Source organism: Juglans microcarpa x Juglans regia, chromosome 5S, assembly GCF_004785595.1.
Source record: "Juglans microcarpa x Juglans regia isolate MS1-56 chromosome 5S, Jm3101_v1.0, whole genome shotgun sequence".
In the NCBI taxonomy this organism is placed as follows: Eukaryota; Viridiplantae; Streptophyta; class Magnoliopsida; order Fagales; family Juglandaceae; genus Juglans; species Juglans microcarpa x Juglans regia.
The window spans coordinates 8,673,671-8,701,533 of NC_054603.1; the positions used below are offsets into that span (position 1 = coordinate 8,673,671).

Genomic DNA, 27,863 nt, shown 5'->3' on the forward strand with positions numbered 1-27,863 from the left:
GAGATGAGAGGAATTTTGAAAACAAACGCAAATGTTTCATGCATGATGCATCCAATGTGCAAATTACAATACTTGAAAAGTGAAAATTGAAAATAATCAAGGAGATAGTGTGAGAAATATGTACACCTAGTAAAATATGTTATTAAAGTGTATATGAGATTATCAAGATTATAACATGCATGTATGTCCTCATTCGAAAATAGCGTCTCCACTAATTTCGGATATAGAAAAATTCAATATGCTGAAAGAGAGGAATATACACCTTAAGAAAAACTATACTCTTATCATCTTCACACCACACATAATTTTATAATTTTTTATTTTTTTCTCTTACTAAATGTATAGTGTATAGATGATAAGTGTAATAATTTAATTAATTTAAGAAGAATAAAATTATAATTGATTTGGCACCAAATTTTTTAATATAGGCCTCTTCGACCATATTGATAAAAAGAAAAAAAAAAGGATAAATTAAACAAACTCATTCAAAGGATATCTTCAACGCCTAAACTCAATCAGGGGATCAATTGGGAAGCCCCATAAAAAATAAATAAATAAATTTTAAAAAAAATCCTACAAAGAGGGTGAAAAAAAAAATATCAAAGAAGAAAATGTCCAAAGTTCTGACGAAACCAGGCGATCTCATCCTATGACTAGGTGGTAAGAATATCAACATTGCCAGGCAAATTCTCTCTCCCTATAGCTGGTAAGAATCTCATCCCACGAACATTATCCACTTGTGCTACTGCCAACCTTGGCTATTCGTTTTACTTTTAAACTATGTTTGATTGTTCAAATCAGTCTAATGCATTTCAAATCAATCATTAATAAGATCTATTATTTTTTTTAATTTTTTATAAAAATAATTAAATTTATATCAACCTACTTCAAATATTTAAACACAAATCTCAATCTATTTATATTCAAATACATCTCAATATAATTTACAAAATATTACTATTTACATATCAACTCAAATCATTTGAAATCATCTCAACATCTAAGCGTGGGCTAACCTGTTTTCAAGCGGTGGCCTTAAATAACATCCAACCCCAATTAAAATGTTTTACTACCATCTCATAAAACAAAATGGGATGATTCTGTAACACACCTCAAGAATTAAAATAAGATAATACTGATTTGCTCTCTTCGAGAAGAGCTCCTCCAAGAAAATGAGAAGAAAAATGAGAGAATGGCAAAGAAATTTCTATATCATTCAAGAATATCTCTACAGACTACCGTAGTTATATGCAGGTACATTCAGCTAAAGGAAAAAGAAATGAATGACAAACAAAAGGCCAAGAGGCCAGTTGGAATTTAATTGCATAATAGACACTAAGGCCCACTTAACAACAGGCCCTTACTAATATGACTACTTAAACTAAAACATAAAAGGCCAGCCCGTCTTCACCTCATCCTTGTATAGATACTGACGACGTGTGACAAATCCTTCCCCTTCAAAAGACCTTGTCTATAAGGTGTGGTTTGGCTGTCACACCTCCTTTGTAATTGAAAATTATTAACTTCCAGCTCATCATCAGCGATCCAATTAAAATTTCTATCTTTTACACCATTTACTGCAAGGCCCATAAAAATAGCGTTGAAGGGAATATCATATTGGAAGGATATTTGGTCAAAATAGAACTTTTGCCTTAAATTCCAACTTCACAGACATTTCCACAAACAACTGAGGTGCAAGGTGAAAGGCCTTTTCCATGTGGGGCATGAAAGCAAGATTAGGTCCTTCATACAGCCCTCTCAAAATTTGTGGGCAGTCTCCCATGGCAACACATCCGAGAGGAACAATATAATCCATGTCACAAGCAATTTCCAAAGAGAAGAAAAGAACTGGTACCTTCTTTTCAATCTCATGACGCATTTTGTTAAGATTCCTTCTGGCCCCTTCAAGTGTCTGCCTTCTCACACTAACACTAAAAGCCTCAATACACACATTATCAATGTTATGCGCCTCATCAAACACCACAACAGATCCCCTCTGCATTTCCTCAGATATAATCCCAGCCACCTTGAGATCCAGCAAATACTGGTAACTGTAAACCACCACATTTGCAAACTGCAGCATATGTCGTGCCAAAAAGTACGGGCACCACCCTTTCTTCTTTCCGTACGCCCTCAGATCCTTCAATGTCATCCTTCTAGCGCCAAAAATGCCATCCAACAAAGTGCATATTCCCTGCTAGCCAACACCATGGCTGAGTACAGAAGGAGGCATATGTGTTGCACTCCCATATCTCGACGCTGCAATATATGTACCTATGGAATCTATGATAGCAATGAAAGAAGCAAAGTCACCCATGAGGTCTATGTCGCCGCCAGTGAGGTCAGTGATGAGGTAGGTGGAGCCACTGGGATTCCACTGGTTCCTAACCTTAGAGTCCCTCACAATCATTCGCCGAAAGTGAAGCGATTTCAAGCCATGGAAAGACTCGGCGATCTCGTTCACCCATGACACTAGATCTTCCCGAGTTGCCACAAAAAAACTAACTTTCTCTTTACTCTACCTAAACGGTGCATCAAGTTTCTTGGCATGAGAAGCGAAGGAATTGGCCAGTCCTTGGGAGAATTTGTGTGTTCCTGTGCCAGTTTGAGCTTAAAATAACTCCGATAATGCCTCCTTGCACTTTAACAATTTTGGATAGAGTTCCCATCCACTCTTCTAGTGTTGTTTGAGCTACACCAACAAATAGGGACATAACATCCAAGCACCATTCATCTATAGTCCTACTGTGTAAACTTAGGTACAACCCATACAGGGTTCCCAAGTAGAGCAACTCATGAGCTCTCTCGTGAAGCTTTTTGCTTCGGCATATATCAATCAAGCAATTACAAAAGGGTCTTCGGGCTTCAACTACCGTTTCACAGAGAATGCTCTTGAACTCATCCCTCAAAGTTTCAAAGCTAGTTTTCTCTTCTATTACCAACTTCACAATCGAAAACAACTTTGGGTTAGCTTGGTTCAAACAAGTAAGAATCTTATCAATGTCTCCATTTCCCAAACAAGTAAGAATCTTATCAACGTCTCCATTTCCCTCACATAGAGACATAACAGAAAGCAAGCATCCACAAAGCCTATCATCTGGCTTAACCCCTCTTTCAACAGATGTGCAAACACTCTAACCAAGTCATCAATTCTCTTGGTCTTCCCTAAGCACTGAATCAAACATGTGCAGCCCATCGCATTGAGCTCAACACTCAACTCGTATCCTCGAGGGTCAAAACACCAAATATGAGAATCTGAGCTTGAAGATCGGGGTTGGAGCAGCAACAGAGGTGCTCGAACCAATGAACTAAATTTAAGCCAACAAACCGATTTTCCTGGTAGAGCTCGAGGGAGGAAGACTTTATTTCTTCCAAAGTGGGTTGTTTGGACGAGGAGGGCATTGCATCGAAGGAGAAGCTCGAGAGCAAATCTCTCATCTGCTTGACCTTGTCGTCCAGAAAATCTTCATTGATTCCCATTTTTGCTTTTGCTTTTGCTTTGAATTTTCGGTGGCTTAAAATTTTTTCATCATCAACCTCTATCGAATGTTTGGTTTGGAGGGACTGAAGACGATGTCGTTTGGCTACTACTTGGGTTGTTTCGGATAACAAATGAGGCATATGGTGGTGGTGATGAAAGATTCTAGGGTTAGCAGAGGAGTCATCACTAACCGGGATCTGAGAGAAGCAGCTTTGTTCAAAGATGAACTTGGACAAGGAATCTGTTGTTGCTTGTTCTTCATCTTCTTTTTCCTGCATCGTACCAATCTGCTCCAAATAACTTAAATTCTCGTGAAAGTTGTTCCGACCTTCCCTTAATTTTTGCAAGATAATTTGATATTGTTGATAATTTTGTTCCACCAACTCCTTAATGTTGAGTAATGATGAGATCATTTCTTTCATTTCTATAGATTGATAAAGAAACTGTCACGGAAAGCCTGGCTCTAGATACTAGGGGTGAAAACTGACCCCATCGGTGTGGTTTTGGGACAAAACCGACGTTGACCAATGCTTCATTTTTTGGAGAGGAAACCAGCTAAAACCTGTCGAGGGGGAAGAGAAACATCGGCCGTCTTGACACCTGCAGTTCTCTAGAAGTTCACTATCGATTCATCGGCGAGTTTCGTTTGGGAGAGTAGAGAGAAAGTGTTGGAGAGAGAGAGAGAGGATGAGAAATGAGATCGGGGAACTGGGAAGAAAAAGCTTGAGGAAAAAGACGACCTAATTTCGAAACGACGTTGTTTGGTTTAGACCAAACAGTGTCGTTCTACTTAATTTTTTTTTAATACGTTATAAATAAAACGACGCCGTTTGGTTTAATACCAAACGATGTCGTTTCAGTTGTGTTTAAAACACAACCACAGGCTTAAAACGACGTCGTTCCACTTAAACTTAAGTAGAACAACGTCTTTTTGAATACAAAAAATATATAAAAGATATATAATTTCTTTAATCTACCGGTTTAGCAGTTTGAACCAAGTTCGAACCGGTCGATATCAGTTTTCTTTATTTTCTGCCACACGCCAATTGATTCTCCATCGGTTTCGGCCGGTCTAATTCGTTATAGGTTGGTTTCTCGATTTATTGTACAGCCCTACTAGATACCACTTTGTAACACACCCTAATAATTAAAATAAAATAATATTGATTTGCTCTCTTCAGGGGAGCTCCTCCAAGAAAATGAGAAGGAACATGAGAGAAAGTGAGAGAAAGGCAAAGAAATTTCTATATTATTCAGAATATCCCTACAGACTACTGTGCTTGGTACTTATATGCAGGTACCTTCAGCTAAAGTGAAAAGAAATATAAAGGCCATGGACCGAACGACAAACAAAAGGCCAGAGGCCAGTCTGGAATTTAAATGCATAACAGATAACTAAGGCCCACTTAACAACAGGCCCTGACTAAAATGACTACTTAAACTAAAACATAAGGGGCCCAGCAACCGTCTTCACCCTATCTTTTAGAGATACCGGCGAGGTGTGACAGATTCTTACCAACAGAAATGACAACCATCTATGACAACTAAAACGACAGAATACTGCAATTTTTTATTTGAAAACAAGTCACGTGACAAGATTACTTCAGATCACCTACTGAAAAGGGTTCTTAATTTGTACTAACCAAGAGAATCTAACTTGTCTTAATGGTTATTTTAATAGTACAGATAAAATGGTAACTGTCACTCAAGCTCCTCGTCTAAAAAGCTGAGCAATTTAGAAAAAGCCAACTCACCTAACAGAATGTGCCTGATGCAATTTTCATGAAACTCGCATACATGACATTAATCACCAAGTAAATCAGTACGCTTCAACATGCCATTGTTTGTTCTTTTTTAGTTGAGAGAGCTTCTGTTCCCAACTCTCCCCTCTTTGCTCCGCAACCCTCTTAAAGGTTTCCTGGATCCCAGGCATCATTCCTTTAAGCCCACAGAAATAAATGTGGGCACCATCATCCAAAAGTTTACAGATTTCATCACTGTATTCTTCAATCTTGTCCTGAACATACATCTTGCCTCCACTCTTATTCTTTTGCTCTCTACTAAGGGCCCGGTCGAAGCGAAAGTTGTCTGGGTAGTCCTTAAGATACTTTGTAAATTCATCGTCGTATAGGAGACTGTCAGAATTAGCCACCCCAAGGAACAGCCATGCAAGACCATTGAACTTGAATGTAGGAACAGACTCCATGAACATTCGGCGAAGATAGCCTCTGAATGGAGCAATGCCAGTTCCAGTAGCAATCATTATGTGGGTGGCATTTGGGTTGTCTTCAGGCAAAAGCATTATCTTGCCAGAGGGGCCTTCAAGATAATTCAGAAATAAGAACAGATAAGAAGCAAGTCTAGACCACAATAACATTGAATATCTATGTAAAACCAACACCAAAGAATCACCAATCACACAACTACATCTATCTATCCTCTAAGAGTAATCATGTTGTTAATTAGATAACACCAATTCAGCCACCATATCATAACTAAGAAATCATTAAAAACCATAATGCTGAAGTAGGACTCACTTGAAGACAACGTAAGCAATAGGATATCAACAGATTAAAATCGAAGCAAAGCAATTTAACAAAAAATAAGTCACATGAAGTTTCCTTTATACAATAACAAAACGCCTTTGCGAGCCAGGTTAATTGCAACAATTTATATTAATTATGAATAACCTATTAGTTAAGCTTATTATGACGTTATTCTGAACCCACTTCCCCCACTGGCAGGCCCTCCCATGGAATAAAGAAAAGAAAGTCTCCTTTTGTCCCAATGTAAAATCTTTTGGTACCCTAAACAGAGAAATCTCAGTGCATGAATGATAAAATTACTGGTCAAATAAATTTATGATACTTGCTCAATTGTCTTTCCTCCTGACCTTCGGATGGTGAAAGTTTGATAATCATCAAAGCATCCAAATGTCAAGCTTATATAAAATACCCATTGACCAATAGATCCAGACTCACTTTCTTCATCAAACAAACTATCCAGGCTTTTGACCTTCTGGACTTGTGCAACTACTAGTCAGCATGTTTGTCCACTGTTCACGAATCACAACCAGAGGTAACCCCATCAAACTATAAAAAATTGCCTTAACTTTTGTTTTATATGGCCAAACTAACCCATCTGACTATATAAATTATTGAAGACAATTACTATTAAACTTTTTTTATAAGTCACAATCATTATCATTCACATGGTAAGTGACTAATATTACGCCATTTGTTGTATAATGTTGGACTAGGAATATGCCATTAAGTTGTTGACTTGCTTTGATAGAGTATTTGGATCCACTTGTGAAAATGAGTAGAATAGTTAGACCCATAAGCTACACATCAAGTATCAACTAACTAGTAGACATCGGAAATTTAATTATGCATGAAAGTGTAAGCAAGTTATGTGATCCTTGACTACTTGTGAAGGAAATTCTAAAAAAACAAATCAAATCTTTTAACCTTTGGTGTAAGGTAGACCGTACCTGTGACCCGAATTTTATCTCCAGGCTTTGAGTTGCATAAAAAATTGCTGCATACACCATTCTTGGAAGGATTCTCCTTTCCAGTTTCAGGGTCATAATAAACAGCACGGCGGACGCATAAGCTGGCTGTCTTGCCATCAAAAAAGTCTCCATACCTAGAGGAGGCAATTGAATATAAACGAACATTGTGGGGAGCCCCTGGTTTCTTTGGGTTTTCACCCTGTGACACATGGAGATGATTATTCAAATATCACAATGGTATACTTTTAATTCAGAGATACACACCTTTTAGCACGTCAAGAAAATATTTCATAAATTCTGAATAAATATACAAATTGAGATTCTCCATCAAATGGAACTGAACACTAAATCTACATCATTTTATTTATTCTCTTATTCCTAGCCAGTAGCAACAGAGATCCATAGGCAAAGACAGGAACAAGGGAAATTGACAACACCATCTACAATATAATATGCCTTTATCTTGACTAGCCTAGAAAGAGAACCTACAACTTTGGAGAAGAACAATAAAAAGAGAATGCTGACCAGGTAACTAATCACTTACAGGAGGAATTACACCATAACTCTGCCCTTCCCAGTATGGAACGTTGCCACCATGATCAATCACAATATGGCAAGTCTCTCCAGGAGCTTTCGGCCCCACAAGGCTCTCAACAGAGACAATGGTTGCTGTATAAGGTTCCTTAGGCTTGTATGTATTTAGTGGGGGCTCTTTGGCATCTTCAAGGCTTGAAGGGGAAACAACAACTTTAGGTACGCTAGCTTGTTGCACTGATTGGCATATTATCTGTTTATTTCTCAATCGTGCATTTGTTGTTTTCGATTCCAATGATAAGAAAGGTGCCCATGATTTTCCATGAAAGTTTAAGTTATTTGTCTGCAAAAAATGAAAAACAGTTGCCTTGAGAAATCACAAACCATACAAAAAACAGGGAAATTTAATTTGTTAATGATAAAGTAAAACTCACATTCAATATTAATCGTATCATATCTTTCTCTCAAAGAATTGTGTAAACATTTTTTATAGGTAAAGAATCATGTAAACAATGAACCTTATATACATATTTACTATGGTGTTGAGACAATAAATGAGGCATTACATGAATGAGAGTGCAAATCAGAGAATTGTGAGCTGAAATCCACTCTCTTGCTCTCATTCGAGGTGGCGGAGTGGTTTTTGATAAGGAAGCAAACAAAAAAGTGAATATAACTTTTAGATAATGTTGCTTTGATCAAGGCTTTTCTAGGGATAGTTTTCCAGTGAAAGTGACTTTTTCTCTTTTTACTTCATCTCTGAGAACTAAAGAAAAATACATAATCAGATCTCTACTACAATGGACATAAATTAAAATCTATGCTTCTGAAATTGAGATATACATGTGAGTAATGTTGGAACATGGGGAATGAGTTCTTATTTCCAAAATTCCCAAAAATTTTACAAATTTTACAATTGCTTTATTGTTTCATTTGGACCGAACTAATTGAAGACAATGATTGGATTTCGATGTTCCAGTTTAAATGGCTTGAAATGAAATGTGAGTAGGACAAATTTTTTTTTTTTTTCAATGGAAGTTGAATATGGGGAATGAGTTCTTATTTCCAAAATTCCCAAAAATATCAAAACCTCATGTTCTAGAATGTAACCAATCTTAAATTTTATGATCCACGACATAACCAAACACAGAACTAACAGAAATAAGTAATCATTTAACTCGAAGATTGTAACATTAAGCATTTCAACTACAAAATTAGTCGGAAAAAATATAAAGATTTTGAAGAAACCTTAAGCACGGATCTCCTGGTGGACAAATCGCTCCCAACAGGAACACTCACTGCAACCTGAAAGCAAACCATCAGACTGGAAACATTAGCAGAAAGGCAGAGTCAAAAGCACAGCAAAAACCCCATCCACTTGCCAGCTGAGGCATTTGTTTAATCTCATTTAGTATTCATCATTGGATTTCTTTCATTTTCTTTTCCCGCAGTTTCTCGGAAGCCAAACAGAGGGTAAGGATCACAATCATATAATGAAAAAAAGAAATGGGTCGACCTGAGATGCCGCCAACTGAGCCATGAGGAGATCAAGAAAGGTTCGCAGAGCGAGACTCGGGGAGAAACCAGAGAGGATTAAGGAGAATCAATATTGTTCACGAAATATATAAGGTGGGTTCGATCTCTCGCTCATGCAGCGGAGAGGAAGAGCAGCTGCAAATGATCCTTTCGAGAGTAGCAAAGGACGGCTTTACCTTTGGCTTCTCAGACTGTCGTTGGCTAATTTTGCTCATTGTTTGTTATTAATTATATGTTAATCATTTTTTTTAAGCTCTTGCTTCGAAACTCATTTAAACTCATTTCATCTCATCGTTATAATTTTTTTAAATTTTTATATAAAATATAATAAATAATTTAATTTTTTAAAATATTAAAATAATAATAATATTAAAAATAATATTCTAATAATATTTTATTCAACTCATCGAAAATCATCTCAACTCATTTTTGAATCTAAAAAATACGTTATCCCAAGAAAAATAAATGATAAAAAAACCTTCATTTCAAAAAATATATGAATTCCAAAGTTTGGAGTTTAGATTAAAGTGTTAGACAATATTAGTTCAAATTCAATACATAATTATTGATTGTAAAAATAAGAAAAACACAGTTATTAATCTTTTTAACGATGAAAATATATAGATTAAAATAAACTTTCAACCATTGTTATTGTTTATTTTAAAGTATGTGTTTTTTAAGGATGAAATAAATCAACATCACTTATATAATAAGATTTAATTTGTAATATTCAAATTTTAAAATTTATCTTTTAAATTATATTATGCTGCATAAACAATATATGATGTAGAGATCTTATGATAGCAGTACTCAAAACAGATGAATTAATACAACCCATCTTTTTTTAATAAGGGCATCCAACATGATTATTGTGTAATTGAGGTTTTAAAAGTAGTGTACTACTATAGTGTTACCATATATATGAAGAATTTATGTATTGTCTGGGAAGAGGGAGGTTGAGACTCTAACTGCTAGGTGTTCCGATCATAAGCCTCTATTTCTAGATTTAAAAGATGATAGTATGATTATCATGAGAAGGAAATGGATGTTCAGATATGAAGCAAAATGGGCAGTAGATGAGGATAGTGGTGTGGTCATAAATGAAATATGTGATAGAATGGTGAGTGGATAGAACCCTTTAAAAAGAATTCAACACAAATTACAAGCATGTAGAGGGGCTCTATCTCGATGGAATCAGTAGAAAAAAAGATCAGAATAAATAGATATTGATGTAATCACAAAACAACTAGAAAGAACAGATGAATGAGGGACCACAAAACATTGTAGTTATCAAAGCATTACAAGATAAAGCAGGCAAGTTGTTTGAGCAAGAGAATATTAAGTGGAGGAAAATAGCTAAAAGGACTTGGTATCAGCTTGGTGATAAAAAAAAAAATAAGAGTGGGGCGGCACACTCTTACTGCTAGGCATACCGCCCAGTAGTTTTTTTTTCACATTTTTTAATATTTTTAAAAAATAAAAAAAAACACCAATATACTTAAAATCACTTCCTTAATCACTAAGTAAAAACAAAAACAAACAAAAAAAAAAAAATTTTGACCAGCGGTCAAATAGAGTGGTCAAAATGGAGAGGCAAAGTAGCTTTTTCCAACAAATAAAGTCTTTTCATACGTTTGCAAGTCAAAGAAGAAAAAAGAATTGGATTCAGCAAGTGAAAGATCAAGAAGACAGATTAATGACTAAGCAGGGGGAGATTGAAGCAGCTTTTAATCAATACTTTCATAATATATTATTATATTCTACACTACAAACCCATCTCAGGAGGCTATAGAAGAAGTGTAAGGCAGAAAGTGACTAGTGAAATGAATAAATGAATAGGGAACTGCAAAAGAAATTCACAAATGAAGAAGTGAAGGCAGCACTGCAACAAATGGCACGATTGAAGTCCTCTAGACCTGATGGTTTTAGGGCATGCTTCTACCAAACATACTAGCACACAGTGGAAGAAGAGGTATGCCAAGCAGTTTTAAATTTTTTAAATGGGGGCTATGGATCAATGTATAGATTTTAAATATATTGCTTTAATTCATAAAGTTAATAACCCTAGGAGACTCATCACTGATAATGTGATGATTGCATATGAAGCCTTACATTCGATGAAGATGAGAAAGACTTTAGATCAATCAGCTTATGTAATGTATTATACAAGCTTGTACAAAAGTGTTAGCAAAGACGTTGAAGAAGGTGCTGCCCAACATAATATCAAATCATCAAAGTACATTTGTTCCTGGGAGACTCATCACTGATAATGTGATGATTGCATATAAAGTCTTAGATTTGATGAAGATGAGAAAGAAGGACAAAGTTGAAAGCATGACCCTCAAGCTTGATATGTTCAATGCATATGATAGATTAGAGTGAAGATTCATAGAAGCAATTATGAAAAGGCTGCGATTTAGAAATAGATGGATCAAGCTAATAATGGAATGTGTTTCCACATTAACATATTCTTGTCTTATAAATGGACAGACTGGTGAAGTCATAAAGCCAACGAGAGGTATAAGGTAAGGAGACCCAATATCTCCTTACCGATTCATCCTTTTGTGCTGAAAGACTAAGTTCCTTAATTGAAGAATTTGACCATAGAGGTGAAACAAAGGGAGTTTCTGTGAAAAATGGTGGAACTAGCATTAATCACCTACTGTTTGCAGATGATTGTGTTATATTTGGAAGGGCAACAACCAGAGAGTGGAAGAAAATACAAGAGATCCTGATTAAGTATGAAAGAGCATCAAACCAATTGCAAAATAAACAAAAAATAACTATGTTTTTTAGTTCCAATGCTGCAATGAATGTCAGGAGACAAATCTTGCAAGATGCAGGTATTACACTGTGTGGAAGCTATGAGAAATACTTAGGTTTACCAACTATAGTTGGCAAATCGAAGTATAACACTTTCAAGTTGCTAAAAGATAAAGTGTGGAAGAGAATTAGTAGCTGGAAAAATACATTCACGTCTCTCACTCATTGAGTATGTAGGTAATGCATGGAAAATCTTAGCATCATAGAAGACATTTTAATACATAATTCCTGTAGAATCTTGAGTGAGAGAAAGATTATATGGAAAATTTGGGCAAAGATGAGTGATTCAAAACATATGGGAGGACTAGGATTCAGAGATCTGGAAAGTTTCGATACAGCATTATTAGCAAAACAATGTTGGAAATTGTTTAAGTATCCTAACTCAATGGTTGCCACAATTATGAAGGAAAAGTATTTTAAGAATAAAAAATTTTTATATGCAAAGCTGGTCCTGGGTCTTCTTTTATTTGGAGAAGCCTAATCTCACTAATAGAACTGGTTAAAACAGGTTTGGGGTGGCGTGTAGGGAATGAGAAAACAATTAAGATATGGAGGGATAAGTGGTTTGCCTATACCAACTTCTAGTAGAGTTCAATCACCAGTCAGAATTCTTGATGTAAAGGCCACTGTAAGTGTCCTTATAGAGGAAGGAGTAGGCAAATGGAAGGAAAATATGGTGGATGAAGTTTTTAGTGTTGAAGAAGCAGCGGTGATCAAAAGTATCCCTCGGAGTTGTCTAAACAAGGAGGACATGTTGATCTGGAGGTCAACAAGTACATGGGTTTTCACATTAAAGAGTGCCTACCACTTACAACATTCTAGATAAATGTAAAGAATAATGTGAAGTTGTTTCTATGGAAGGCAGCACATGATATACTCCCAGCAAGAGAAAATTTAGTGAAGAAAATGATAATAGAATCAGATCTATGTCCAGTCTGTGGAAGGGATCCAGAAACCATAATGCATGCCCTATGGAATTGTCCTACACCAAGTGATGTATGGGCTGAGACAAACAGTCTACTGTAGAAATGGCCTAGTATGGAGATACATTTTATGGAGTTTTGGAGGAGATAAAATGACAGGTTACAAAGTGAAGATATGGAATTGGTTGCTTACACTATGAGGAAAATCTGGTTTAGAAGGAATTACCTGTTTTTGAAAATAAATTTGAACATCCAATGCAGGTATTTTAGTCAGCAAAACAAAGCCTAAAAGAGTTCAACCTAGCTCAAAGCTCTAGAGAGAAAGGAAAGTCAATTGGTAGCAGAAGTGAGACAACAAACTAGTTGGGTAAAACCAATTGGTTTGAAATATAAAGTCAATTGGGATGCAGCAGTGGATAACAAAAAGTACAAAGGGGGAATTGAAGTGGTGATCAGAAACAGTGATGGTGATCTCATAGCTACTCTGTGTCAAAACATTAATCACTGTATGAAACCTATTATGATGGAAGCTTGTGCACTTAAAAGGGCGGTTATTTTGTGCCAAGAGAGTATGGATTGAGGATGGGCCTTCCAAATCATTTATTCAGTTTTGAAGGAGAAGTACCGTAATGACTAAATGTTGATGAATAAAAAGCACCACTTTTGACTTTCAATATATATATATATATAGAGAGAGAGAGAGAGAGAGTACTTTCAATAAGTAGTCTATAGATATATAGATACTAGTTGGAGGGCAAGTGCAAGGCACGTACACAGTTCTCCTTGTTCATTGTTCATTATATATATATATATATATATCTATTACTATTATATAAGTGGCTATATAGCTGCTACAGTAATGAATAGTAAATTATTGTTTCTGTGTAGAAGCTTTGTGTATTATATTGTATCTTTTTTGTCCTTCTTCTTTATTCTTTTGTGTCCGTTTTTGTGAGGATGTAAATGTCTTTTTGAGTGTCGACAGCTTTACCTTCGACTTTTCGCTGTGGAGTGTTCAAACCCTAAGTTATTTTTTTTTTCTTTCTTTTCTCTTCTCCCTCCTTTCTCCTCTGCGCCGCAACCCACCCCGAGCCCTCTCTCCATCTCTGCAACCGATGTTGCTGTCAGCAAGCTCTACACCACGTCGAGTCACCCATATCTTCCATTTCTCTTCTCAATCTCCTCCACCGCGACTTAGAAGCGGAGGATTTGGAGCCGCTGCAGGTGCGTCAGAGGGTAGGCAAGTTTATTTCTTTTTTTCTCTTTCGATCTTTTCTCTTTCGTCTTAGATCTCTGGGTAGATATTTATTTTGCTTTGGTGAATGCTGATCTGCTCTTGATTCTCCCATTGCAGTTGTCGAAAGAGGCTGTCTTCGCGCCCCTCTCGCAAATTCCAACTCCTATTTCAATTGCACCTAAGGTGTCCTCGGACTCGGCTTTGAAATATGTTACACTCGGATCATTCAGCTGGGATCAAGACAATGGCGAAGTCAAGGTAATAACTGATTTTTATTTCTGAAAAAGGGGTTTTAATAAAGCTATTGAATATTAGGTTCTCTATAACCTAGAAGCAAAATAGACATCAAATCGTTGAAAGGCATCAAAACAAGTATAATATGTAATTTTTTTTTTTCTGAGTTTACGTTTTCAATTTCTCGGTTTAAAGGACATTGGTTGCTCGAATGTTGATTCTGCTGCCCTGCAGATATATGTATCCCTTGAGGGAGCTGAGCATGAAAAAAATCCTAACTGAGTTTAAGCCATCGTCCATTGATGTCAAATTTCAGTCTAAGCGGGATTGGGCATCGCTTTTTTCTTCCTCTGGAAGATGAATTTTTGTTCGTGGGATTAATTTATGAAAGTATTAATTTTTACGGCTTGCATGATTTCTTATTACTGTTATGATTATGATTTTGATTGTTATTTGATAAGCAATATTTTTAAATTCCTAGCTTTTATGAATTTGACAATGATGGAAAATATTGTGCTTGTGATTTTTTTGTTTTCAGTAATGGGAAACCCTGAATAACTTCACAACACGCTTGCATTAAGAGATACCACCTCTCATGATGGCTTGTCATTTTTGTCTATGGCATGATCACACTCAACCAACCATAATAGTAATTGGACTCTAATTTTTCATTTTGGGTTAGTTATTTTTTTTTCCCCAGCAAAGTGAAATCTCCATTAATTATTTTTAAATATATAGTAACATGCTTTTTGGCTGAAATTTCTGACAAACAGAAAAGTCGATGCACTCTATCTAATATCTAAAAAAGAATACCTTATTTCTGTTTTGATGTCTTCGCAGGTATATGAACACATAACATTTGAAATGTGAAACATATATCCCTTGGGTGTTTTTGTTAACCAGCCTCCATCAGTAAAAAAATGTTTATAATTTTTATTATTTTGATATCCTCTATTCAGAGTGTTTTTGTTAAGAACTCGAGAAACTTGGGTGGCTTTTGCAAACCATTTTAGACGGTAAAGACCCAAGGAACTTTAACTTTAAAATTATGAACATATGTTCTCTACCTTACTTTTTCTCATGGATTATGTCTAGATCCCCTTTCCTAATTTCTATTTGTTGTGGAGAATTTGATATTTGCTTCTTCTTAAATCACTTGATCTAAAATACTGTATAGCTCATATTTTCCTTAGAATTTTTATAATGTGTGTCCTTTTTTCTTCATAGTCTCTATTTGTCCGTAGTTAATATTCATTAGCTTTTATATGTGCTAAAGCTATATTGGCAGAGTATTATGGTGTTGTTCTTGGAGTATTGTCTGCAGTATTGTTATATGTACGGAGAGGCTGTGTCTGGAGGAAGGTAGCTCTCTCTAATATGCTTGATTGTCATTGGTTTTAGGGTGTATAATGAATGAATAATGCTCATCATATCAATTAAACATCATAATCTTAGAGCATGTAAGCTTTGGTTTTATTTCTGACATGTTTCTCTTTTTTCTGTTTTCATCCAATGCTTAACATGAATGCAAGAGTTTTGCTTTTGTAGACATGTCTAATGTTGGTGAGGTATTATAGTAGACTTGTAGATGTGTTGGTTAATTAGAATGATTTAACATGAAGAAATTATTTTTATAAGGAATCAACTAATGAGATAACTTTTCCGTTAGTTTTTATCAATGAGAATGATAATTGGAAGAAAATAGATATCATTTCTGTAAATACTATTATTTTCTACTTGTAAAAAAAAAACATTGTTCTTTTCTACTTATCAGAAAAATAAATACTATTCTTTTCTCTAAATACTCAGATGTTTCCTCATCATATTCTACATTCTATATCTTTTTTTCATATCAAACTTCTCTTAATCTTAAATTGTTTCTAACTATTTTTTTTTTCATACTTGTGTGAACATCATACCTCATAGGGGTGCCCATTTTATGCTTGCTTTTGGGGAGATTTGGTCCATAAAGTCATTGTGTCCTTTCAAATTTATTTTGTAGGTGAGTTAAGATACTTGTATGGCGTAACTCCAATTGTTGTAGTTGGAGGTTCATTCTTCCCAGGTACAGCTGGCCATAACATATCAAAAGCTGCTACAGCTGGCTGTGCTGTTTTGACTGGTGAACTTTAGTTTTTTATACCTTCTTTGGTTAACTTATCATTTTTGAATTACAAGTCCGAAAGCCTTTCTCCTTAGCTTATTTCAGGTCATCATGTTGGGCATTTCTCACACATGGTTCTTGAAGCAACGGTTAAATCCTTTGTCTGTTCTTCAGGTTTGAAGAGCCTCTTCTTGATCAAGTTTTGTGGTTAAATTATTACTTGTCTAAAAAATTCAAAGCGATAGGAAGGGGTCTATTTAATTATTTAATTTGTATTCTAACCCCCTCTCATGTGTGGTTGGATTTTTCAAAGAGAATATTTAATTGATGTGGGTGAGGTGTGGAGTCAATTTGAACTAAGAACCCCTATTCTAATATCATGTTACATCTCCATTTGGCCAAAAAAAATTTAACTGATGGGAAGAAGTGAGTTTAATTATATAATTTAGATTCGAACACTCATCTTTCAAATTTAGTAGACAATTTTTTTTCAAACTATAAGCTTTTAAAATTATTTAGATTCAAATCTTCTAAATGGTTATTGAAGTTTCACAGTGTGGCGTGTTAGTTGTCCCATGAAAATCTGTTATAAATAGAAAAATAACCTGTCTTTTCTATTACTAATTGATTTCTAGGTCTGTAGTACCCCATATATAGCTAATTTATTAGTAAATGTGAATTGTTCAATCCTCTGTCTGTAGTGAACATACCCCCGACAGGTGGACTCCACCTACTTGGTGGGCTTAAATATTGGTAAATGATTTAATGTTAGCAAGCTTATGTTATTGTTATGCCAGGAGGAAGAAATTCCTCATGGATTGTTCCTCAGTTGATTAGTGTTGTAAATTAGTAGCAGTTGAAAAGTGACAAATTTCCTACTTTGGTCAACTCTTACAAAAGCCATGAATTAACTCACTTTGAGCCATATGGGCTGAAGGTGCTTATGTCCAGCCAAAATTTAAGCTGAATCTCGTGGGGCTTCTTTCTGCTGAAATTATAATAAGAAAGGTCAATCAAGTAGATAATCCAAATTTAAAGGTCTTGTAAGAGTGTATTAAGGACTTCTAAACCATTCTTAAAAAAAGAAAAAAAAGAAAAAATGACTTCTAAACCATTATGATACATGACTGTTTTTTTTAAGTTTTTGCTTTAGGAACTATATTAAACTTTTAGCTGAGGGTCTTTTGTTGTGACCATGCAGGTTTATGGAAAAGTAGAGTTTGAGAAAGTACTCAAGGAGTTATTCACTGATGCTAAAGTTCTTGACTCACGTCGCATGGCTGCAGAACAAGCAAACCATTCTCTTTCCAGGGGCGTCGTTGCCAATGTCTGAAACCTACTGAATTTGCATGTTTTTAAACAGGCTCTCTATTAGAAAGTAAGAAAAGACCTGCATGTTTTCAAATATAAGATGTTATTGTCTGAGATGTTAATATTGTCTGTTTCTGAGATGTGCAGATTTATTTCTATTTTTTTCCTTTGTTAATATTGTTTGTTTCCAATAGTTGTTCCAAAGCATGAGAAAATTCATATTTAAGTTTAAATATGGAAGCATAGAGAAGTTCATATTCCATGAAAGCATGTAGACAACCTCTTTTGTTTGTTTTATCTTTTTCATATTTAAGTTTAAATAAGTGATTTTATTTCTGTGATTTCTATTTTGTTTGTCTTCTACATGCAGATCGGAGTGAATTAATTTTTTTTTTTTGAAGTTGGTCATGCAGACCTGATTTCCTCTTCTGTATAGATCTTAACAGACCTTCATATGTTTGAAGAGAAGATGTTTCAATCTGCAGATTTATTTCTATTTTTTTCTTCTGTTGTGAGTCTGTACATAAATGAATGAATGTTGATTTCTGTTGCTTTTTTTCCCTATTCATCGCAACACATCTTCATATATTAGATTTGTTATTATTTCAAATTTCAAATATGAGATGTTATTGTTGTGGAAATCAGAAGAATATGTGATTTTTCAAAAGGGTGTTATTTGTTCTTTGGAAATCAGAAGAAGATGTGAATATTGCAACACAAACTTCCCAAAAAGATTGGATGATTTAGCTTAGTGCAGATATAGATCAACTCAAGCAACGGTATAAAACATTCAACATTCTCTCAATAACTTCTGCTGAAAAGTACACAACATGCGAAATAATGTATTAAACTATGGTTCATATATGATGTGTACCACTTTATTTTGGAAACGTATATCAAACAGAGTAGACATTAGGCATGTATGATACTTTATTTTGTAAATTGTATCAAATTTTGTTTTTGTTTCTATGTATTAAATTATTTATTAATCAAATTTTCTTGTAAAAATCATACTATTTTTGTAAAAAAATTGATTCATCCAACTAGGCAAACATCTCTTGGTGTGTATATTAATTTACTTTTCCATCTATATATAGTTCATATATATATAATTAATATATATATTTTCTCTCCACTGGGCAAACGTCCCTTGGACGTTTCACTACTAGTATATATATATATATATATATATATATATATATATATGTAGGAAAGGACAACATGCCCTGCATGTTTGTCTAGTTTAATTTTACATAATTTTTTGTTTTCTATAATTTTACATCATGAATTATAGAAAAAAAAATTCAACTCATCATCTCCTACAGTAACGTATGATTTCTCATTTTTACCATTCAATTTAAACATATATATATTGATGTTTAAATATGTGTGTTTACACACAAAAAAAAAATCACATATTGATGTGTGGTGTGGAGATGATGAATAACATTTCTTAAAAAAAAAAGCATTTTAAATCTAATATCTTTATTTTAAATCTAACCGATGACAATCCTAGTTGTATGTGTTTTTATTTATTACTACTATTAATGGTTGTGGTATTATTTTTTATCATTATTATGGTTGATGTAGATTCTATTTTATTTTACCTTGTATTTTATTTTTTTTAGGGTCTTTGTTATGTAGTGTTTGTGTCTAATGTTTTGAGTGAGATTTGTTTGTTTGGGTTAGTATGTGTGTAAATTAGGGCCCAGCTCGTTTACTCTTGGAAGCCTGGCCCCTCTAGGCCCACCACAAAACTAAGTCTTTTTTTTTTTTTAGGGGGGGGATTTTAAGAATCAAATGGAATCTTCTTCTTTTCCTCTTCCTCGTTGTGCCGTCGACCTCACTTTTTTTTTTCTTTTGTTTTTTTCTGGTTCGTGCCAAAGGCTTCGCTTACTCCACCAATGGCTCACCACCACGCGTGCGTTGAACAGAGCCCTTTCACCTCCGACGCCATTTTAGCAGAAAATATTCTCGCTCCCACATTTCATCTTTGACATTTCTGTTGGTTTCTCTCCATTTTCAGTCTCTCTACATTTTCATTTATTTTCTCACAACCATTTTCGTTTCTTATTTCCCACACTTCATCTTTGACATTACTGTTGGTTTATGGCTATGCAACTGTTGTGGAAAGTGGCTGAAAGTGGGGAATGGGAGATGGAGTGGAGTTGCCATTCGAAGGAACTGTGGCTTTGGTTACGACGTGTTGGGCAAAAGTTAACGGAAACAAGAAAATTTAACGGGAGGACAAGAAAAAATACTGTAGCAGTTAGATAGACACTTATATAATATATATATATATATATATATAGACTTTATTTGACTACTTGCGAAATTTGTTGGATAATCAATTTACATTATTTTACTAAGCTGCCTTATTATTGTTATTATTTTTATCCACATAAAAGTTATTTATGTATTATAAACATAATACTGAAATGGGAAGATAATGACGACAGATGTTGAAAAATTAAGTTGCAAAACCATGAAAGAAAATGTCAACTCAATTATTTATTTACCCAAAGTATTTAAAAACAAAGTTGAAACTCTTTGATTAAGAAAATTCTATACACCATACTATCATTCTACTCTCATCCTATTATGTAAGATGTGTCATATTTATCATCATTCAATGATCATTTATCTAGATGTGACACATTTATTATTACTGAATGATCATTTATTAGATATTTTTTTATCATCAAATGATAATAAATATGTCACATCTTACATAATGAGAGAAAATAAGATGAGAGTATAAAATATAATATTACTCATTTGATTAATGTAACTTTGAAATCAATTTTTTATATATGGTGAAGTCCTTGTTCGTTTGAATCACTTTTACAAGGTCAACATGGATAAATTTTAGAGAGGCAAAATAATAACAAATTTTTGTAGTGAAACTAAGAGGAAGGAAGAAAAAAGAAAAAAAATTGAACCCCAAGCTTGGGTCATAGGTCGTGGAAAGAATGGGAGTGAAAGCGATATGCATATAAATTAAATACTATAAATAATTATCTACAAAATAATATCATAAAAGTAAATTTACAAATTAGCATAGCTTAATATGATATATAAGATATATTTTACAAAAAATTAATTTCATAATTATTCATAAGTATCAAAGTTATATCAATTTATAAGTTTAACTTTATAAGATTATTTTGTGGATGAAGCATTTGTCTATTAAAAATACTATAATTATGCACATTTTTTGCTAAGACTTTATAATTTATAGAAATGATATTTGTAGTCATAGAGTGAGCAAACGTCGTAAATTTATTTTAAAAAAATGAGTAAACATGAAATTTATATAAAAAAATTAATTTTTTAATAATAGATATCACTCATTTTAAAAAAAAAGTGTGTTATATTTGCATAACTTACGAGTATATATATAATTATTCTATAAGTTAAGGAAACTATACGAAATTCAAATTTAAATTATCTATGATCCCTCCACCGTGGTCCCGCGTACAAGCTGATCGGGTCCTTACACTTGGGAAAACGACGACGGTCAGCGTCTACTTTTCCTCTCAAAATCCCATCCGGGCCATCCGCTAACCCCCGTAGGCCCCACACAATTCGTGGACTGGATTAGCCCCTCCCCACTCTACGGTCAGCCCCACACATTACCTGCCCGAAGCACGGGTACCCGTTGGACGGCCCAGATCCATTGAAACCTGCTCGACACTTAACCCCCCGGACCGCGTCCAACCCGTATGTCGGCCGAAACCCCCCGAAACGCGCACGCGAAATGGAGGAAAAACGAAAAAACGGCAAGGTAAATAATTCTGGGAAGCAGAAAGGGGGCTAAAACTAAAAGTCCGTGGTCGATTGGATTTGGTAGAGGTGAAGTATGGTGGTAGTAAAGGGAATTCCAGCTCTGTGAACTTCCGTTCTCCGAAGGAGTATCGATTTCATTTTCCACAGAAGAGACAGAAGTAGAAGAACCGCATATCTACTACTGAGGTTTCTGTGAAGTGAAGTTTCCCAGTAAGGTGAACTTTCGAAATTCGAAAACCCAGTTCGTTCAATTACTCCTCTTTCCTTTTGTTCTCTCGAATATGCTTGTTATTAGCTCAGGACTGAAACCAAATTCAACAACAATTTAGCTTTTCAACCTTGCCACAGTGTTCTAAGGCTTCAGTTCTTAATCGGTTGTATATCCGTTCGGTTGCTGGGAAAAATGCATGAGAATAATTCAGAAAGACTTGAATTTGGTTGCAGGATTCTGAATTTTCGTTTTCTTTTTCCTTCTGATGGTTTTTCGGCAACCAAACGCGTAACTTAGTAGGTTTTGTGGAAATTGATGAAATTGGAAGTGTACCACATTTTGTTTGCTTCTATAGTTAATTGGCAAGTCCATTGGGTTACATTATCTTAGTTTTACGACTGTAAACTAATTTTTCAGATTTACTTGGGATAATTAGCTGGTTTTTTTTTTTTTTTCAAGTGTCATATAGAGATATCTCTTCCGTTGTCGGGGGAATTACACTATGCCTATAACTATTGTTTTTCCGTGTTCCTCTTAGTTTTGCGGAGAAGAAGATTGTGAAGCCATTCTGCATCTACATGATTTTCTCTAAAATAAAATGTGCGGGATTCAAGCTTAATCTATCAAATATGCCTCGCGGAGATGACTATTTTTTTAGTGGTTGGATGAAAGCTACTGTTCTAACTCTCAGTTTCATTAAGGCTCTATCTTCTTCATGGACATCAAGCTCCCTTAGCTCTTCCACAAAGTATGCTTTTCAATATGGCCAAACACCTACAAATTCCAGTTCTTCAAATTCCAGTTTCAGACCTGTCAGTCTACCTATGGAAATCATATGACAGCTACCACTGTTTTATCCTCTCTACAAGTCCCTTGGTTTTCAACCAAATGTTCTCGAATTTAAATAGCATTTACTACGAACAAAAACAACATAATCAAGCCATATTGGAAAGTGGTCTGAAAGTAGTCTAGGGAGCCTCTCTTGAGTAACATGGGAACTGATCCTCCCAGTCATTGAAACAATGTTGAAGGAGTGTCCATTATGTGGTGTTGGACCACGTGAAGTTACCTCCTACAAGAGGAGTGGTCATAAGGCCGTGTTCGAGAATGGGCCACTCACTTCTTTATCCGCTTAGTTGGGTGCTTCCCACTGTACACATTGTCTGTACTTGCGTTGTGCCCTTCTACTCTTTGAATAATATTTCCTCAGTTATAAGAAACACATATAGAATTAAAAAATGGTCCAGATTTCATGGTATATATTTTTTTGATAGTTAAGATTTCATGGTATATCTTAATTGTGGTACATCTTAATGGCTCCACGAACTCAATACAATGTTAGTTTGAAAGTTGAGTTTTGTAAATTCAATTTGCCGATTATAACGATGTACAAAACTATTCCCAGTTGTTTTATCAGAGTTTAGTACCATCGAAATCAAACTATCACCGTGCTGTGTCATATTTAATGAAGTTAATGATCATAATTTATCCTTCATATTTATTCTCACCAGTACACGAACAATTTGCTTCTCACGATTGGCTTTGCAAGAATACCATTGGATATCATAAAAGCATATATTTTCCCTTTTTTCTCTCTTTCAATGCATGTGCTTTTTTTGTTGGTTTGCAAACTAAATTAGCTGGCAAAATCAAATCATAACTATCCCTCAGGCTTCAATTAGAGTCATCCAACTCCTAGTGCTTGGATAATCACTAGTATCTGCAAATTAACACCAATGGTCTCCAAAAAACATTCAGTATGATGAATGTTCAGTAGAAGTTACTGCATGAAGGTACTGGTTCTTGATAGAGGAGCAACCATGTCTAAAGAGACATCTATAGGAACTATTTATTGCCAATGAAAGAGTGATACTATCTGAAAATTAGATGATTATATCTTTTCTTCACATTTAAAAAAATACCCATGCAAGATGTATTTTCTTCATCTACTATCAAATTTAAATTATTTAACTTGCCGTTTATGAAAGCTAGGTTTAGTTTTCTTTTGATGATATTTTGTCTGTCAGTCTTACCTATAAGAAAAATGTTTGTCAGTTTTCCTGTCCTTACTGTCATATGCATATATAATCATTCAATAATTGAGACATTTATTTGTTGCAAAACACCAGAGCTCTGTGATGGCTCCAAATAATCAAACCAATATAAATGTCCATATAAGTTGGATCACTTTGACAAGCTATTCATATGAGCAAAGAAATTACTTTTCTTTATTGCACATCTGGAACATTCTTTCATGAAGATTAGACTATCCTGTAGTTATTCTATTTATGTGTTATGTCTTAGCGGCTTGCATTGTATTCATCTGTCTTTCATTGATATTTTGAATGTTGCCTGAATTTATATTCTTACTTTGCATTGCTCTCATGCTTGCCATGATGGTGCTGAATATCAGCTTTTGTTCATTAAAGCTTTTGTTCTTATTAATGACTGAAAGTTCATACTTTGAGCCAACAAGTTAGTGACATTTTTTTAATGGCTCGGCTCTGGGATGCTTTGTTCGTACTTTGACAGTCTGGTTGAACTACCAGGTTTGACAGTGGGGGATATAGTGTGCATTACAGCCTCATGACTTCTTCCGCGAACGATCTTTCTGGTATTTTCTTTGAATATCTTAATCAAAAATCGCAAATCTGTGCTCCCCCTTTCACTATTCTATTTTGATCACGGTTAACAGATTAAATTATAATTCTTTTTGTGCTCTAATTGAGCCACAATATTATAAGCATTAGTCTTATTGAATTGCCTCTTTTTTTCCGGCTGTTGCAATATGAAAATTCCATTGCAAGCTCTTGGTTTCTCTTTTTTCTTTATCAGTCAGTTATCTATCGAGAGTTAGAGAATAATTCAAACCAGGGTAAACCTAATCTCTTTCGATGGGACATTATTCTGGGATATCCAACATGAGCTTGATGCTATTCAACCACCAGAACGAAAGGCTGTTCACATTATCTCAACGAGTCCTTTTTTTTTTATAAGTTACTTTTTATTATTCTTCTGCGTGACACCCTCAACTAGTCCTTTTTAGTGACTTAGTGTCGGTCTCAAGAGATGGTCTTTGCTAATAAAGGATTTTTGGTGCTCTGTTGTTGACAGTTTCATTACCTTCCATGGAAATAAGTTCTCGGTGGTTAGATTTTAACTTATGACTAACCCAATCCAACCTCACAATTTTTCAGTTGTGCCAAGGTCAAAGTGCATAACATCCATGGGAATATTGTTTTAAGATTTGAGTTGCCCTTGTGCTGTGATAACTATTGAGTGTGAAGAAACTTTCAACTTTCTCCAACTCCTTCTAAAAGTTGACTCACCAGGCTGAGTTTCTAAAACTAGCATCTCCTCACTTCAACAGTAAAGATTGGTGCTTTCACTTTTTGTTTACTTATTACTAGTTTCTTTTTGGTCTTAACATATGTCTTTTTCGTTTTAATTTTTTTCAACTTCTTACTTATAAATTTTTTTTTTTACTACTTCTCATAAAATAGTAATGCTCACTCATATCAATGATTGTCCAGATAATAGTGAAGCTGATGAGCAGCAAAAGCACTCGGAATCTCAGATTCATTCTGTGTCTCCAGCAACCGGAATGTCTCATCCCAGTATTACTTCAAATGTTCAGTATCCAACACCTCCGCAACTTGGAGCAGGACATGCTTTGGTACTATCTTCGAAGTAAAATTCTGAAGTATTAATGTTATTCTCCACACATAGCATCTTTGCCCAACGTATTTTCAGCTATATATAATTATTGCTAAAGATTTGTCTTTAGTTTTATTTTTTGGTTAAAGTTAATCTGGTCATTAATTTGAGTTCCATCTGCCAATTATATTATCATAAACAGTCTTTATTAGATTCATAAAGGATCCTGGTTCCTTATCTTTTATGTGTAACATCCTCGCCTCAAAACCCGTTTCCCCCTACATTATTTTAATCAAGTTGCAAATACTCTTAGGAGTCTTCTTTGTTCCTGATAACCTCCCAATGAGAATCAATGCCTTCCTCAATTTTGTTTAGCTATGAAAATTGTAATTGTTTCTTCACTGCAATCATTTTGTTTATAATTCTAACAAATTATGATTTCATTCTACCCAGCTTTCTTATTTTTTGGAATGTGGATATCATAATCCCCTTTGAAAAGCTTTTAGGTATGTCCATTAAAAATAGGAAATTAACCGTAAAACTCCTAGGTCATGAGTGACATGTAGGTTTATGTAGTCAGAGTGGTGTCTAAGCTGATTTGGTCTTCTTCTTGTCTCTCCCCCTCCCCCCACCCCCAACTTCTATTGAATGCTTGTGTTGAACCAATTGCCTGAAAAGGATCTCTTGATGCATTTATATTAATTGATTGATGGATATCTTCTGTAGTATACTCAAGATGTTGTCATTCAGAATTTGAAGTAGCATTGAGAACACAGGTGAAAAAGTCTGAAATCACATGTCGCGAAAAGATAATGTATTTGGTGAGTTAAAGGGAGAAAAAAGGTTAAAACATAGAGATAATTAATAGTGGAAATATAGACCTATAGTTTTCTTTGGTAATGGAGCAATCAATATACAGCTGTTACCCACATCTGGCAGTAAGGTGTATGCTTATCCACATTTGTAGAGAGGGAAAAAAAAGCAATCCAAGGATGTAAATGGAACTACAAATTAGGCAAAAGGAAAAACTAAATTTTATTAGGGCTAATTTAGGTTAAATGGAGCTGGTTTTGAAGTAGCAAAGGTTTGATGTGGATGAGCATTCATGGCAAAAGAATACAGTCAGTAGGGATGTTACATTGTGATCTCAGATGTCCTCCTCCTCCTCTGATATTGTGTGCACTTTCATTTAGAACATCAAATACCATTGGAAGTTGCGGTTTTAAAAAAATTATGTATTGGCAACATCTTCTTTGGAGATTCCTTGGCTGGAAGTTCTAACTTCAGGAAAGCCATAAGCTCATATATTTGCATTGCAACATTGTGTCATTAATAAATACAGACTGAGTTTAACAATAGGCTCAGGAAACGTTTTAGAGGGTTAGGGTAACCCCCCCAAAGTACAAATTTGGAACTCTGACACTTCGAAATGATGACGCATTTAAATGATTTACATTTTGGCTTATCTATTGAAGGCACCGGCAGCATACCCATATCCAGATCCTTATTATAGAAGTATCTTTGCCCCTTATGATGCACAACCTTATCCTCCACAACCCTATGGTGGGCAACCAATGGTATGCTCTCTTTAGTGCTATCTGTTACACTTGTAAAAAAAAATCCATATGATTCTATATGATGCATGGCAGTGAATGTTGAGACCACCACACATTGCCTATGACCTTCTATCATGCAATTATTTTATTACTTGTCTCAGGTCCATCTTCAGTTGATGGGAATTCAGCAAGCTGGAGTTCCTTTGCCATCAGATGCAGTTGAGGAACCTGTTTTTGTGAATGCAAAGCAATATCACGGGATCCTGAGGCGTCGACAGTCTCGTGCAAAAGCTGAATCAGAAAATAAAGCTCTCAAGTCTCGGAAGGTATGTTATCAGCTAAGAATTTCTTACCTATTGTATTCAATCTTGCAGGGAGTTTCATTGCCTAAAACTTATGAAAAGCTCTGTGGAGTTGCATTATCTTCCAATCACGTATTATTTTAGTATGTATATATAACTCATTTCTTAGAGTAATCTTGCAGCCATATTTACATGAATCTCGGCATTTGCATGCTTTAAGAAGAGCTAGGGGCTGTGGGGGTCGGTTTCTCAATTCAAAGAAAAATGAGAACGAACAGAATGAGGTGGCATCAGGTGACAGATCGCAGCCCAATATCAATCTCAACTCTGATAAAAATGATATTGCTTCCTCAGATGGCACTTCCTGAAATTTTAGAAAGCAAAGCATGCACTGGGTTTCGCAAACCAGTCATTCACCAACAATGTTTATTGGACCAAGGTTCCATTCCAGCCTCAGTAGTCTCAGTCTTGTTTCATTCTGGATCTATACTTAGAATTCAGTAGCATGTATAGCTTATCCCGTAGTTTGTCAGTCTGTAGGGAAGTTGCAAAAGAGTGTTGTTGAAGCACAGTAACTATTATCATCTCTGAAATGGATTTCTTTATAGGCTTAGCCTTTTTTTAATATGAGAGTGATGGTTAAGCCTTCTG

At 35.0% G+C, this 27,863-nt stretch overlaps 2 protein-coding genes and 1 long non-coding RNA gene across 4 annotated transcripts; 2 read left to right on the plus strand and 1 right to left on the minus strand.

Moving 5' to 3' along the window:
- Nucleotides 1–1,340: 1,340 nt before the first annotated feature.
- LOC121267846 lies at nucleotides 1,341–5,218 on the plus strand. Its single transcript, XR_005941089.1, has 2 exons — nucleotides 1,341–1,437; nucleotides 4,981–5,218. It is a non-coding gene; the product is annotated as an uncharacterized LOC121267846 (long non-coding RNA).
- Nucleotides 5,033–9,306, minus strand: LOC121267845 (ferredoxin--NADP reductase, root isozyme, chloroplastic). The gene is made up of 5 exons (XM_041171932.1): nucleotides 9,046–9,306; nucleotides 8,778–8,834; nucleotides 7,540–7,872; nucleotides 6,975–7,194; nucleotides 5,033–5,800 (listed from the first exon to the last, which is right to left on the minus strand). Exons 1-5 carry the CDS (start codon nucleotides 9,067–9,069, stop codon nucleotides 5,301–5,303), a joined length of 1,134 nt encoding a protein of 377 aa, XP_041027866.1. The 5' UTR covers nucleotides 9,070–9,306; the 3' UTR covers nucleotides 5,033–5,300.
- Nucleotides 9,307–21,439: 12,133 nt separating this feature from the next.
- On the plus strand, nucleotides 21,440–27,861 carry LOC121267841 (nuclear transcription factor Y subunit A-7). Of its 2 annotated transcripts, none has more exons than XM_041171930.1 (6): nucleotides 21,440–21,701; nucleotides 24,230–24,311; nucleotides 25,231–25,373; nucleotides 26,830–26,931; nucleotides 27,072–27,236; nucleotides 27,395–27,861. In XM_041171930.1, exons 2-6 carry the CDS (start codon nucleotides 24,284–24,286, stop codon nucleotides 27,578–27,580), a joined length of 624 nt encoding a protein of 207 aa, XP_041027864.1. In that variant the 5' UTR covers nucleotides 21,440–21,701; nucleotides 24,230–24,283; the 3' UTR covers nucleotides 27,581–27,861. The 2 variants fall into 2 exon arrangements, with proteins under 2 accessions (XP_041027864.1, XP_041027863.1); XM_041171929.1 differs by having other exon boundaries at nucleotides 21,441–21,701; nucleotides 24,247–24,311.
- Nucleotides 27,862–27,863: the final 2 nt, after the last annotated feature.

Coding starts and splice junctions, on each gene's coding strand:
- LOC121267845 (XM_041171932.1), bottom strand. CDS start 9,069: ATGGCTCAGTTGGCGGCATCTCAG. Junction 7,195..7,539: donor GTTATGGTGTAATTCCTCCT/GTAAGTGATTAG, acceptor CATGTGTCACAG/GGTGAAAACCCAAAGAAACC. Junction 5,801..6,974: donor AGATAAAATTCGGGTCACAG/GTACGGTCTACC, acceptor ATTATCTTGAAG/GCCCCTCTGGCAAGATAATG.
- LOC121267841 (XM_041171930.1), top strand. CDS start 24,284: ATGACTTCTTCCGCGAACGATCTTTCTG. Junction 26,932..27,071: donor CCTATGGTGGGCAACCAATG/GTATGCTCTCTT, acceptor TACTTGTCTCAG/GTCCATCTTCAGTTGATGGG. Junction 27,237..27,394: donor AAGCTCTCAAGTCTCGGAAG/GTATGTTATCAG, acceptor GTAATCTTGCAG/CCATATTTACATGAATCTCG.